The sequence below is a fragment of the Daldinia vernicosa genome (assembly GCF_022497035.1).
Source record: "Daldinia vernicosa strain CBS 139.73 unplaced genomic scaffold F5Y00scaffold_94, whole genome shotgun sequence".
Taxonomy (NCBI): domain Eukaryota; kingdom Fungi; phylum Ascomycota; class Sordariomycetes; order Xylariales; family Hypoxylaceae; genus Daldinia; species Daldinia vernicosa.
This window is the reverse complement of record NW_025954010.1, coordinates 22,431-34,425: the sequence shown is the minus strand read 5'-3', so window position 1 is coordinate 34,425 and position 11,995 is coordinate 22,431. Positions and strand designations below refer to the sequence as shown.

The 11,995-nt window shown below is 48.4% G+C and overlaps 2 protein-coding genes across 2 annotated transcripts; one reads left to right on the top strand and one right to left on the bottom strand.

The window, feature by feature from the left end:
• Window positions 1–691: 691 nt before the first annotated feature.
• On the top strand, window positions 692–3,540 carry F5Y00DRAFT_267095 (CP2 transcription factor-domain-containing protein; the record flags this gene model as incomplete). Its single annotated transcript, XM_048012028.1, has 3 exons — window positions 692–705; window positions 886–1,041; window positions 1,302–3,540. The coding sequence occupies 3 exons, from the start codon at window positions 692–694 to the stop codon at window positions 3,538–3,540; spliced, it is 2,409 nt and encodes an 802-aa protein (XP_047859844.1).
• A 6,044-nt stretch (window positions 3,541–9,584) lies between these two features.
• F5Y00DRAFT_249948 (LrgB-like family-domain-containing protein) lies at window positions 9,585–11,984 on the bottom strand. Its single transcript, XM_048009665.1, has 5 exons — window positions 11,802–11,984; window positions 11,490–11,720; window positions 11,304–11,415; window positions 10,240–11,244; window positions 9,585–10,126 (listed from the first exon to the last, which is right to left on the bottom strand). The coding sequence occupies exons 1-5, from the start codon at window positions 11,853–11,855 to the stop codon at window positions 9,936–9,938; spliced, it is 1,593 nt and encodes a 530-aa protein (XP_047859843.1). The 5' UTR covers window positions 11,856–11,984; the 3' UTR covers window positions 9,585–9,935.
• Window positions 11,985–11,995: the final 11 nt, after the last annotated feature.

Genomic DNA, 11,995 nt, shown 5'->3' with positions numbered 1-11,995 from the left:
CGGACCCTGACAGGACCCTAGCCGTTACATACGTACAAGACCGTAGCTAGCTAGGCCGGCCCGGCCCAGCCCAGTAGTCCAGAGAAGTCAACAAGTTGGGACTTAGTTGAAATTTGCGAATTGCGAATTTCTTACAAGTACCACCAATTCCACCTGGAACACGTTAAAGTTCAAGTACCCACTACGCACTCTTTTAGTGAGCCGTACTATATTACCAGCAGGTCGCCTCCTAGGAACCTATCGAATCAGCGTCTATTCATATTAATCCTTCCGCTCGCTACTTACCTCTATTTTCTCTCTCTCTCTGTTACCGCTTGTTAGACTTATTATTCTGATACAAGCCCCCCCAATCTATCTCTCCCCCTCACGATCGTTCTAGACGTTGCGCCGCGCCGCGCCGCAGATCTCCACGATATTTCTATCGCTTAATATCGACGGCCGACGAAAAATTCACGAAACAACGTCCGCACACGTACGCGCTACCGTCTGATCAAAATTCACTTACACGCAAATCATCTGATCACTTTGCGCCGCCTCCGTAGCAGGGTTTAACATTGCGGACATCTCTCAAGTTCGCATGCCTCTGCTCGAGCATTAATCAAATTCTATAAAAGAATTCCATTTTAAGCTTATTTTGCAAAACCCGTCGGCACGGCTGTCTTGCGACAGCGCCTGTTTGAGTCTTTTCCAGATGTTTCGCCAAAGGTAAGTTATGCTTAATATCATGCTTCAACCATAGCGCTAGCCCTTGCATGTGTCCGGTGGGCTGTTACGAAAACAGCACTATCTCGTTGATGCCTTATGCCTTATTCCATATTCCATGTCTATATGCGACAATTCCTAGTCTTCGTTCCGCTTTGCTAACCATACTTACACATAATCTAGGACAAGTTCACAAAAGCCTGGCGATGAATTGCTTGCCAATTTCCGACAACAGTTTCCTGAGATCACGTCGGTAGCCTCATCTACGGCAGCAGGAGTGCCGGCGCCAAACACTGTAACCGCTGATAACTCGGTTCTTATTCCGCCAAGCCAGGAACAGTATGTTGCGGTTTCTTTCAGACTCACCCCTAACGCCTAAATTCCCTCTTTTATCCTTCGTGATGGCGTCTTGCGGTCTGGTTGTGAGGCGGTACAAGCGCATCTTGGAGCTTTTGATAAGTTCGAGCGCGGGGTATTCCGTGGCCCCCCCAGCTCGATTATGACTTCAGCATTAACACGCATGATCCTACTACCAGGAGTACTAGAAGACTCCAGTAACATAAATAAAATGACAAAGCTAACATTGAGAATATTTCTAGACATCAAAGCACAAGTCAAGATGTGTTCCGAGATCAGGATCCTACACCGCGGGCTTCGGGTGCGGAGTGGAGGTTTACCCCTTCGTTGCTAGATCCCAATTCCTTCTCCTTCAGTGCATTTGCAAGCCAACCGCCGGGTTATTACACACCCACCTCTGGTGGTACCAATACGCTTTACCACCCGCAAGCAGGCGACCTGCATACGCCGTCACTGGGTCTAGGAATGGGAATCGGAACCCCATTGTCGCTTCCTACTACTGAAGGTGCCATACAGGCCGGACCAGCTCTAATGGATCTCACCCAGTTTCATCACGGCATACCGCCGCATCAGTTCCCGCAACCTTACAACCCGTTTATCCAGCCGACTCCTCCCCAACCTTCGTTCGCACCTTCATCATTTGTGCACCAGGATACCGGCTACGAGACGATGGACCACGACGGATCGCCTCTCGATTCCGATGGTCATGAGGATCATATAGGTTCCATGGGAGCGACATTCCACTCACAGTCACCGCCTAACATGATTGGTTTCCAGCATCGACAATTTGGTGCCCCCATGACTCACTTGCTGCCACCTTCGGCTGACAAGTTCCGTTTCCACTCGACTCTGAACGCTCCAACGGCGATGATCAAGCACACGGATGAGATTCCGGTGACGTACCTGAACAAGGGACAAGCTTACTCGCTGGCAGTAATCGATACCGCGGCAAGTATGCCCATTATACCTGGCACGAAATATCGAACGTTCGTGCGCATCTCCTTCGAAGACGACCAACAACGACAGAAGCCTGGCGTCTGCTGGAGCCTATGGAAAGAAGGTCGGGGGACCAACGAGGCGCACCAGCGGGGCGGGAAGCTACAGGCAGTCGAGTATGTTGAGGCCGGGCAGCCGGCCGAGGGCGATGATAAGCGAACACGTATCGAACTTGAGACGGCTTCCTTCGATGGGTTCTCAGTCGTCTGGACTCCAGGTGTTAATGGTGCCGCGGAGTGTAACATCGCGGTCCGCTTCAACTTCCTCTCGACGGACTTTAGTCATTCTAAGGGCGTCAAAGGAATTCCCGTAAGGTTATGTGCTAAGACGAGTATTTTATCGGCGACCGACTCGTCCCCTTTGTCAGACCCGACGTCCGAAATCTGCTACTGCAAAGTAAAGCTGTTCAGGGACCACGGAGCAGAACGAAAACTTTCCAATGACGTGGCGCATGTTAAAAAGACGATTGACAAACTCAAGCAACAGATTGCTCAAGCAGAAAGCGGAGCGAAAGATTTCGGGAAACGCAAACGAGGTGGTAACTCGCACGTTAAGAGCCAAGATCACCAACGTCCAGGGAAAGCCCCGAAGCATAAAAGAACCTGGTCAATGTCATCAACCAGCTCCGCGGGCGGAGGCGGTGGCAATGCACGGCCCTCGCTTGAAGATGACTTGCACTTCAAACTTCAGACGCTACAGGATATGTTCACAAGCACGCGACCTGTGAGCATCTTGTACTTGCGCGGCGATGATTTAGATGATCCAGACCTACACCCGGTAAGCCTCCCTGGAGAACCAACCGATCTTACCAAAGTCGAGCCTAAAGACGCCGCTGCATGGCAAATCAGAAGCGCGCGAAGTTCGCTAGCCGGTTCTTCACTCGTCTCTCCTTCCCCTAGTTCTATGTCTTTGCATTCACAATCGGCCAATGCTACTCAATGGAACGATTTTCCAAGTAATGGGGAGCCATCAGCTTCCCGAAGAGCGTCCGAGATGCCAGTAAAAGTACCCAAACTAGATGATGACGGGAATTTGAGCGGTTGGATAGAAGCACTTGGAGTCGATCCATCATACAAGCCACCGACTGAGAGGCCCGTGAAGCCCATCGCTTGCTTCTACGTTGCCAGGCGATACCGACCCGAGCCCGAGAGACGTGAACTTCACCGAGCGATATACCTAACCCAGAGAACAGTATCGGAGTTTGTGTCGCGAATTTCGGCTAAGTGGGCCATCGACCCCTCGTCTGTTGTGCGGGTTGTCCGTGTCCTCGAGAGTGGGTTGGAAGTAGAAGTAGATGACGACGTGATCCAGGCTGTATCTGAAGGCCAGGACATGACGCTTGACGTTGCCGAAGTCGATCGAAGTGTACCTCAGCCAAAGCGAGAATGGGAGATGATGACCGTCGATGCCCCGGATGGTGATAGAGCCTCGACGCACAGCGCGTTTCGTACAACAACAGGCTACGAACTGCGACTTACTTTTTAATTTCTACGGGGTTTGAAGGACTTATGATGTGGAGTTTATTATTACTTTCGAAGGTTATACACTGAGGCGGGGAGACAGTCCTGGAACCGGTCTACGCCATTTTATTTGTTAACGAACATGAATACTTATACCCAACGAACAACCGGCGGAATTTTGATTTATTATATATGGAGTTCGAACGGCACATCAAAAGATACCATGCCATTTAGGGGCAGCTTTGTTTCTCTTCGGTCCCTTTATTGTGACGGACCGACGTTCGAGTCTTCTAGACTGATGATGCCATATACTACATTAGAGGAGATACGACCTGTATTATCTATTTGAGTTCAGGCGCTGCCAGAACGCTATCCTGAGCATGATTTCTTGGTCATTGGAATACCTATACCCAGTTGGATCATATATATACGCAGCTCTTTGAAGCCTAGAGTACCTCGGAAATATTGAAGGTTTAGCAGGTCAACGAGGACGGCCGGGAATTACACTGCATGTGGAGCAGACCTCTGTAGTCTACCCCACAAATGTTGCATTTTCACTGTTATATATACTATTTTCACCTTACCATAATGTTTTTTTCTCCTTTTTTTTTATGTGCTGCGACGGGTCCCGCGGTACTTGTGGATAATGAGAAGGTGTTTACCTAATATAGAGATGATGATGCTATAGGACTATGTACGAGTTGCTGTTAAATAATTTATTAGCTATTATATTATTTTTTGTGTATTCAAGAAGATGGTTAAGAACACGATCCAGAACACGATCAAGTACATTATACCTAGGTAGTTCTCCATATTTAATCTAAATGCCTAGTATGTATTTTCAACTTGTATTCTTCGCCCCTGTTGTAGGGCTAGTTTAGATAGACTACTAGAAGCCTTGTGTGATGCCGTTGACCCAAATAAGTTTAGCCAGATGACGACGCTTTAATCTCCCGAGAATCGCCAATCTGTCTACGGCGGCAATCTCGATCGGTATTGTCTGATTGTCTAATTTCGCGGTATTATTTCCTTACCTAAGATCTTCTTACCTTACGGCGATGCCCCTTCAAACACTGGTTTCATCAAACCGATTACCTATGCCAGCATCGAAGCATCATGGAAACTTTAATTCACGCGACCTTCAAGGTTACCCCCCTTACCTAGGCTACCTATGGTCACATTGCATTTGGAAGGGCTGAGGTCTAGATCACCTTGGGCTCTCTGGGAGGCTTAATAAGACGTGCTGTAACAACAATATCCATGTCGGGCTAGGGTAGGTACCCAACCTTTTTGTTAGGGCCATAACCGTGTAAGTTATCATCCGTGTAAGTGATAGGTAAGTTAGCAGCCGGGGATATTTACCTATTACATAGATTGTCAACATCACGCGGCAATAAAGAACGGCATAAATATTAAATTGATTGGAAGTACCTACTTGATCAGCTGAAACTTAACGTGCTTAGACTTACATAGGCTATTTTGTTGTGTTTGATATTTAAAAGTTGAATGTAAGGGTTGGCAATCCTATCTTCTGCCTTACGTGCCAATCATAATGCGCCTGAGGTTGTTTACTGTTGTACGATACCTACCTACCTAACCTATGTACATATATGTAAACAATATGCCCGCCTAACCAGCCTAGCGAAGTTCTACATAGCCGTGGCCTATCAGTTACCTACCTCCTATAAGCACCCCCGAATATCACGGCTCCAGTGGGCTGATAAGTAGGTATTGTACCTAAAGTAACATTAGGTAGGTACGCTTTTGAGTTTGAGGTACCTGGAGCTTTTAATCCGCACCCCACAAGGCGCGCGGAACTCCGGCTCCAAGACGCCGGGTCCTAATCCTCTGCAGGTGATTTGGATCCTTTCATCTCTCTAATCTGTAATCTTCTGCAATCACTACCGTCCCAACTGCCCAACCCCTCCTATTAAAACGATAGACCGGGATTGTTTCCCCAAATCGAAACAAAACATTCACAACCATTCCTTAGGTATTGCGGATTACAGGACCATTCATTTTAAACTTAAAGCGTGTCTCCGCTCCGCCGTAGTAGTCTAGCAACTAAAATACTTGTTGCGCAATCTTATGTTTTAATGCGTTCTTCATTCGGAGACGCTATCCCGCGTTCTCTTTTACTTACAATTCTTCCTTTCGTTGCTTTTGTGTGGGGTTGGTAATCTCGGAGGAGGGAAACGGGAAACAGAAAGAGGGATGACGGTGACGATGGTGATAATGATGGATGGCGGACAATGCGACAACCGTCATTTCTCGTCAGACATGAACAACAAACTAACTGATCAACTATCTGCACCATGTTCTGGATGTTCGGCTTTCCAATTAAAAGGCCCCAAGGCCATCCTTCTCTATTCATGTCCGCTTATTTCCTTACCGCCTCATTATCCAAATACACGCCATTTCCCCGACGTGGACGCGGGTTCGGTTACTCATCCCTGACAGCCTTCCGACGATAATGAACTGACGTTGGAAATAAATTCCATTGCGTCGAAAGCCACAAATAATGATCGACGTTTAGGTTGAATTGGGGCAGTGCAGATTCGCCCTGCTGTGGCGAGTGGTTTGCGCGTTCTGTACATAGACTGGTCCAGTCTATTATGTACGACTCGATATGCGCTCGATATGCGGCTGTATGGATGTCTTATGCTACTGGTGCCAGTGGTGCCAGTGGTGCCCAAGCAGCCAAGCAGACAGAGTTCCTCTAGATGCCCCATGGTACATGGCTTCGAAGTTATTGGAACAAGTGATACCCAACCGTCAGGTATGTGGTACTTTGCTGGGGTGAAGACAGTCATCCCCGCGCTTGTAAGATATTAGGTCGCGAAGTACCTACATATCTCAACCCAGCAGCCCAGCCGAACTGACTGTGTACTCGGGTTCACGGCTGATAGAACCCTAAGACACGACGCAGGGACGAGAGGCTCGACTCACTTCTAGATCTTTTTATTCTCTGGGGAACCCGCATTGGTATTCGCGAAGCTATGCTGTCGGCATCTTCTAGGAGTTTTTGAAAGACAGGTAGTCTTACACGGGGAGACTTTACCATACCTCGTTATCAGTCTCTATATGACATCTACTAACAGTCTAACCCTACATTTACTTTTTACTTTACAATCATATTATCTAACTAACTACAGGCCTGGCCAGCGAGTTCGCCTTGCTCGAATGGTTGGTAAGCAATTAGAAATTCGGACGACGCCAATGGCGCTGGATCTCAGACACGGCGCCTTTATCGTGCTACTCTTGGGAACCGAAACAATAAACTCAGCATCGTTGCCCTATCGTCCGTGCGACTGACCATACAGATGAAATAACTGGATCAAAGTGAGATTCGTGGTCACATCGCAAAACCCTAGACGCCAATCAGCTCATCCGCACCAACATCAACTAAAATTATGAAGGCAATTACTATATTTGTTCGCTACCTGACTAAAAAGTCTTTAAGAACTGTTTAATTACCAGAGTTGGTTCAGATGATAGCTACACGTAGGCCCTAGCAGCCCTAGTAAGAGGGATTTTTAGCGCCATCCTCAGTAATTTCAGCATATCGCATTGCATTACAGCGGGTTTAATTATTATCGGAAGTACGAAGTATCAGCTGGCGTTTACTTTAATAGGTACATCCGGTGCCGACCTACGCATAACCCCTGGAGCTGCAGCTAAAAAGCAATTATTGTAGCGCGTGGGAAGAGAATACAGTACCGTTACAGCTTGTGATTTGGGGTTCATTGGGTCCTGCATATGCAACTGTGACGCGCTGCGAACTAGACCCCCGTCTATAGGTACCTTATTGAGAAGATGGCCTGTTCAGCGGTCCAAGTACAGGTACTTACAGCGACAACAGCGGGCACTCAGGGGGGGCTTCACTCGCCACAGTTCTTCTAGACCTACGGGAGGCTTGACCCCCCGACAACAACTCCCGGACTCCCCGCGAATCCGGATCGAGCATACCGGAGCCGACCGGTGGCGAAAACTATGCAAGCGAGGGAGTATTTTAAATTCTATCATCTATCATGCTTAGAGGTCGGCGGCAGTGCATTGGAAGTATATCGTGCCAGCTCTAACGCAGGTGATCCTCGCTGTCTTCCATCTGGTATTAGATTTATCGACTAGTGGTTCCACGCCCATGCGACTTTCCGGGAACATAAGACGTCTACACAAAGTTCTCGTGAACAGCCCGATCTAGACAACGTAAGGAGGCCTCCTCATACCACGTGGAGTCGTAATCTACGACATATGCATGTCTTATCCAGGCCTGGATCCAATGAGAACTTAGCGAGGTGCTCATTTCAGCTGGTCAGGGAGGTCGAAGTACGGAAGCGAAGGCATTCCCAGCACCGGTAGATTGTCCATCTAGCGCAATTTTGTATGCTGCCCGACGATCGCCACCGATGGCTCGCTACGGTCTCTGCAGGAACCATGGCCGCCGTTAGCCAACCGGTAGAGAGTCCGGAACCAATCATGATTCTTGATTCTGAAGACGCTCGCCAAGGAGGCGATACAATCCAGGGGCATGGTAGAAAATATCTATGTTAGAGCTTACTATCGCCACGGGACTAGCATAAGACGATGAGCCACATATTATTGTATCACGCCCTGGGGTGATTCCCTCTTTGGGCGATGCCGGTGCGACGAGGTCGAGTATCGCTGCGATCACTAGCCACATCATTTCGACGCAATAGGATAGTCAAAGGGGGGAAATGGGGCGCTAGAGAAGGTATTGTTGGATTACCTATCATTGTTTGAGACACGGAAAGTTGCCACTTCTGAGCCACAAGTCTAAGAGACTTTCCGACCGAAACAGGGTGTCACAATAGCCAATGACAAGGCTCTATCAGGTAGGAAACTTTCCTCATCCGGCAGTCATCCGCATCCGCCACATACCTCCTAAGTAGACCAGTTGATGGGGGGAGATCTTCTGTCTTCTGAGGACAACAGCTCTGTATCGATTATTATTCCGTAATGACTGGATGAGCGCTCACCGACGACGAATCACCTCCACAACTTGCCACAACGGCCGTGACGGCTGGGACGGCAAGATGGTACGTACGTAAATAGAGCCGGGACGTGGCCCGACGAGCAGAATTGGGGTCAAGCCTCACCATATGTCGAGCCGGGGCGGGACATCAACTCTACTGGGCAATATTGCTCGAGGATCTTCAGCTTCTGACGACAGTGGCTAGTGAGGTAGCGTCGACGGCGGTGACCTAACGCCGCAGCGATCGACGGTCCGGTTGCCGTTTCCGGACGGGCTTCGTAGCCCGAGAGAACTCCGGCACCTATCAGCCCGAAGTTGGTCCCTTAGCTAAGTTTGCACTACACAAGCGAGGGTGAGTTTTCAATACGCTAAATGTCCAGATGTCCATATCGGACAGCCAGTGCGTAGATCTATGTAACCTACGTCTTCAGCCCTCGTGGTATAATACCCCGAGCTTATTGCAATACGATAGGATGTTTGCCGATGATGGGTAAGTCGGGATATCTTTGCAAATTCAACGGGTGACGTCATACATGGTTAACAGGTATGCATGTCACGTATGTAGACAGCTCTGGAGGGGCTGAGGGGCTATCAGCCAGCTCTATTAATGACGATGGAGGCTTTGGGCTTAACTACCTAATGTACTAAGTATGTTACGTGGCTGTTTCAACTTAATTAGTTGATATTTATGCGGATACGGCGCCGTAATTCGATGGCTAAGTGGATTATGAGTTTATTGTGCATCCGAGCTGGATCGCGCTATGTTATTCTACGGCCTTGGCAGTTCGCCAGGCTCGCTGTCGTATGAGGTTTCGTTAGCTAGCTTTAGATCTATCGAGACAGCGAGGTGAGTATGAAGCAATATCTTTTTTTTTTTCTTATAGGCTTCTATGATAAATAACACTTGCTAGCTTTGAGTTGTTTTATTATTGGATTGTAGTCGATAGTGATTACGAGACATATCAAACTAATACCGTATATGGGGTCAATCTACCTTCAATTGAGGTATCACGCTCATTAAGGTATTTCTTCCCTGCACTAACTCTTAGGTCAAATGAGATATATGATGGCAAGATAGGATTTCTTAAGCCTAATATAATATTTAAGGCCATAAAAATTGATAAATTTTAAAATTATAGAAAGAATGAGCTGCATGTGAGTCGGCTTGCCAGATATAAGGATTATTATTATTATGAAGCCAACCTCCTGTGCCGTTAACTGAGTAAGATTTTCGGGTACTTACGGAGTAATAACTTAGATAAATGAATTCATGTCTGTTATATAGTAAGCTTCCATCCGTTTTCGAGTGCCCCCTGTATGATTGCGTATGTGTATGTGATGATTACCTAGGTTAGTGAATCAATTTAAACCGACGAAATTCGCCCACGCTTCATCAGGAGCAGCTACTAACTTCGTGTCGGGGATTATAGTTGTACTAGTGACTGGATTGCAACTGTTATCGGTGGTATGGACGTAAAGAGAACGGTGATAGTGCCAAATAGGCTCATGGCAAGAATTGACAGCGCGGCAGCTCGCGGATCGGTACGCAGGAGCAGCGCTGCTGCAATGGCAGACGAATTGGCGCCCATCGTTACGCCGCGAGTAACGTAGTCGTCTACAAAAGTGAAGCGGTCAGTCTTATCTCATGAATATGTATGTATGGTTCCCGGAATGTAGGTAAATACGGAGAATAAAACGAGGTGTGAAATCCGAAAAGGATGCTCTTACCTTGAGGTATCTTAAGCAACGCCAACATACGCTCACCAACCAGCACTCCGACGATCCCGCTCATAATAGCCAATGCCGCTACGGTGTTCAAATCACCTCCCAAGTTAGCCGTTGCCGGTACGGCGAGCGCCAACGTGAGGCTACGGGCCGCAAAGGCAAGACTACGCCGAGCACTGATGCCTACAGCGTAGCAGATATACGGATACGCGAACAGCGAGCCGATGGAGATAGCAACGTTGGGAATTATAATCGAGGCGAAGTGCTGCTTCAGCTCACGCCGGTATCGGTATACAGGCAGCGCAAACGATATGATACTGGCGTCCAGCACGCTAGCAAACAGATTACCGGCCCCGGGGAGGCCATGACTCCCGCTCCAGAGCTCCGTATATCCGATACCCGTCTTATACGCAGCAAGGGTGGACGGGAGACTATCGCCCTTGATAAGGCCAAGGGCCCAGAGGCCTAAGACCGTGAGCAGAGACGAGACTAACACCGGGTGGAGGTACCGTCTCCAATTCTCCGGGAGGGACATGGCGATGAAATACGTTAGGATGTTGAAGCTTAGGTGCATCGGCATCGCGTACCCAGCGGCGTAATAGACCGGGAGTCCCACGAATAGGAAAATTACGCTCCAGATTAGAAGATCTAGCCTGGTGGTAATAATTGCCGCCCAACGGTCTGATCTAGATGGAGGTACGGGGGCTTGTGGTGGTAGGTCGGGACGGTCGGTGTCGCTATCTACGAGGGTGCGGCTTGACTGCGAGTCGTCCGCCTGATGCCCCTGGGTGGCGTCCCGAGATGGAAGGGGACGTTGTAAGTCCACCTCGTCAGACCGAGGGGTCGAATGACCTCCGTGAGCCGGGGTCGTTGCCATGGGTATTTCTTCGCTATCGGGGCTTAGCTCCTCTGCTCGCTCCGTCATAGCTCGCTTTGAGGACCCGAGCATAAGCTGTAAGGCCCGGGTCATATAGGCAGCGAGAGCCATCATCACGAGGAACCCGATAACTACGTTGAGTTAGTAAGTTGGATCCCGATAGCCCCGGGGCTTATTTCTGGTTACTCACCAAAGATTGCGATTATCTTAAGGACCTCGATTCCCCCTATTGACGGGCTCAGGGGTAATAAGACGAACGAAGGCGTGAATAAGACGTTTATCCATCGTAGCGCCCAGCCGCCCTGGATGAAACGTCAGTATATACCTAGGTTAGGTACCTAAGGGTATCCATGAAAATAGTAATGATTCAAGTTACCGGAACCTCGATGATAGCAACGATGCGCTTTGTCCGATGCTCACCGAGAAGCTGCTCGGACAGCAGCAGCGCGGCAAAAAGGATAATGAGACAAGCTACCGACGAGGGGAAAGGCACGGACCCAAGGCCGAATAGCTTGTTAACACCAAAGCAGGCCAGCAGCATCAATATTATGCCAAAGGGTACGTAAAGCCATGATTGTATGATGTTGCTCCGGGAATGCCGGAATGCCTGTGCCGGAAGTCGTTCGATTAATTAGCATGTATTCGCATAATCAATTAGGGGGAGGGGGAGATTTAACGAAGATCATACAAGCTGTACGGCGGGTAGTAAATCATCTACAATCCGTTCACGTCGGACTGCCATGATAGGAATAACATAGATAGATTAATAAAAATAAGGAATTTAACAAGGAAGAGTAGGTAATTATATTGGAGTTATTTGAATGAAGACTTATTCGTTGTTATAAGTTAGGTAAACTCAGATGACCGAGGCATTTTTATTGT

Excerpts from the sequence above, each read along its gene's own strand:
- F5Y00DRAFT_249948 (XM_048009665.1), bottom strand. The coding sequence starts at position 11,855 with ATGGCAGTCCGACGTGAACGGATTGTAGATGATTTACTACCCGCCGTA. Across the intron at positions 11,721-11,801 it reads TACTACCCGCCGTACAGCTT|GCATTCCGGCATTCCCGGAG; the intron begins GTATGATCTTCG and ends CTTCCGGCACAG. Across the intron at positions 11,416-11,489 it reads TTGCTATCATCGAGGTTCCG|GGCGGCTGGGCGCTACGATG; the intron begins GTAACTTGAATC and ends CGTTTCATCCAG.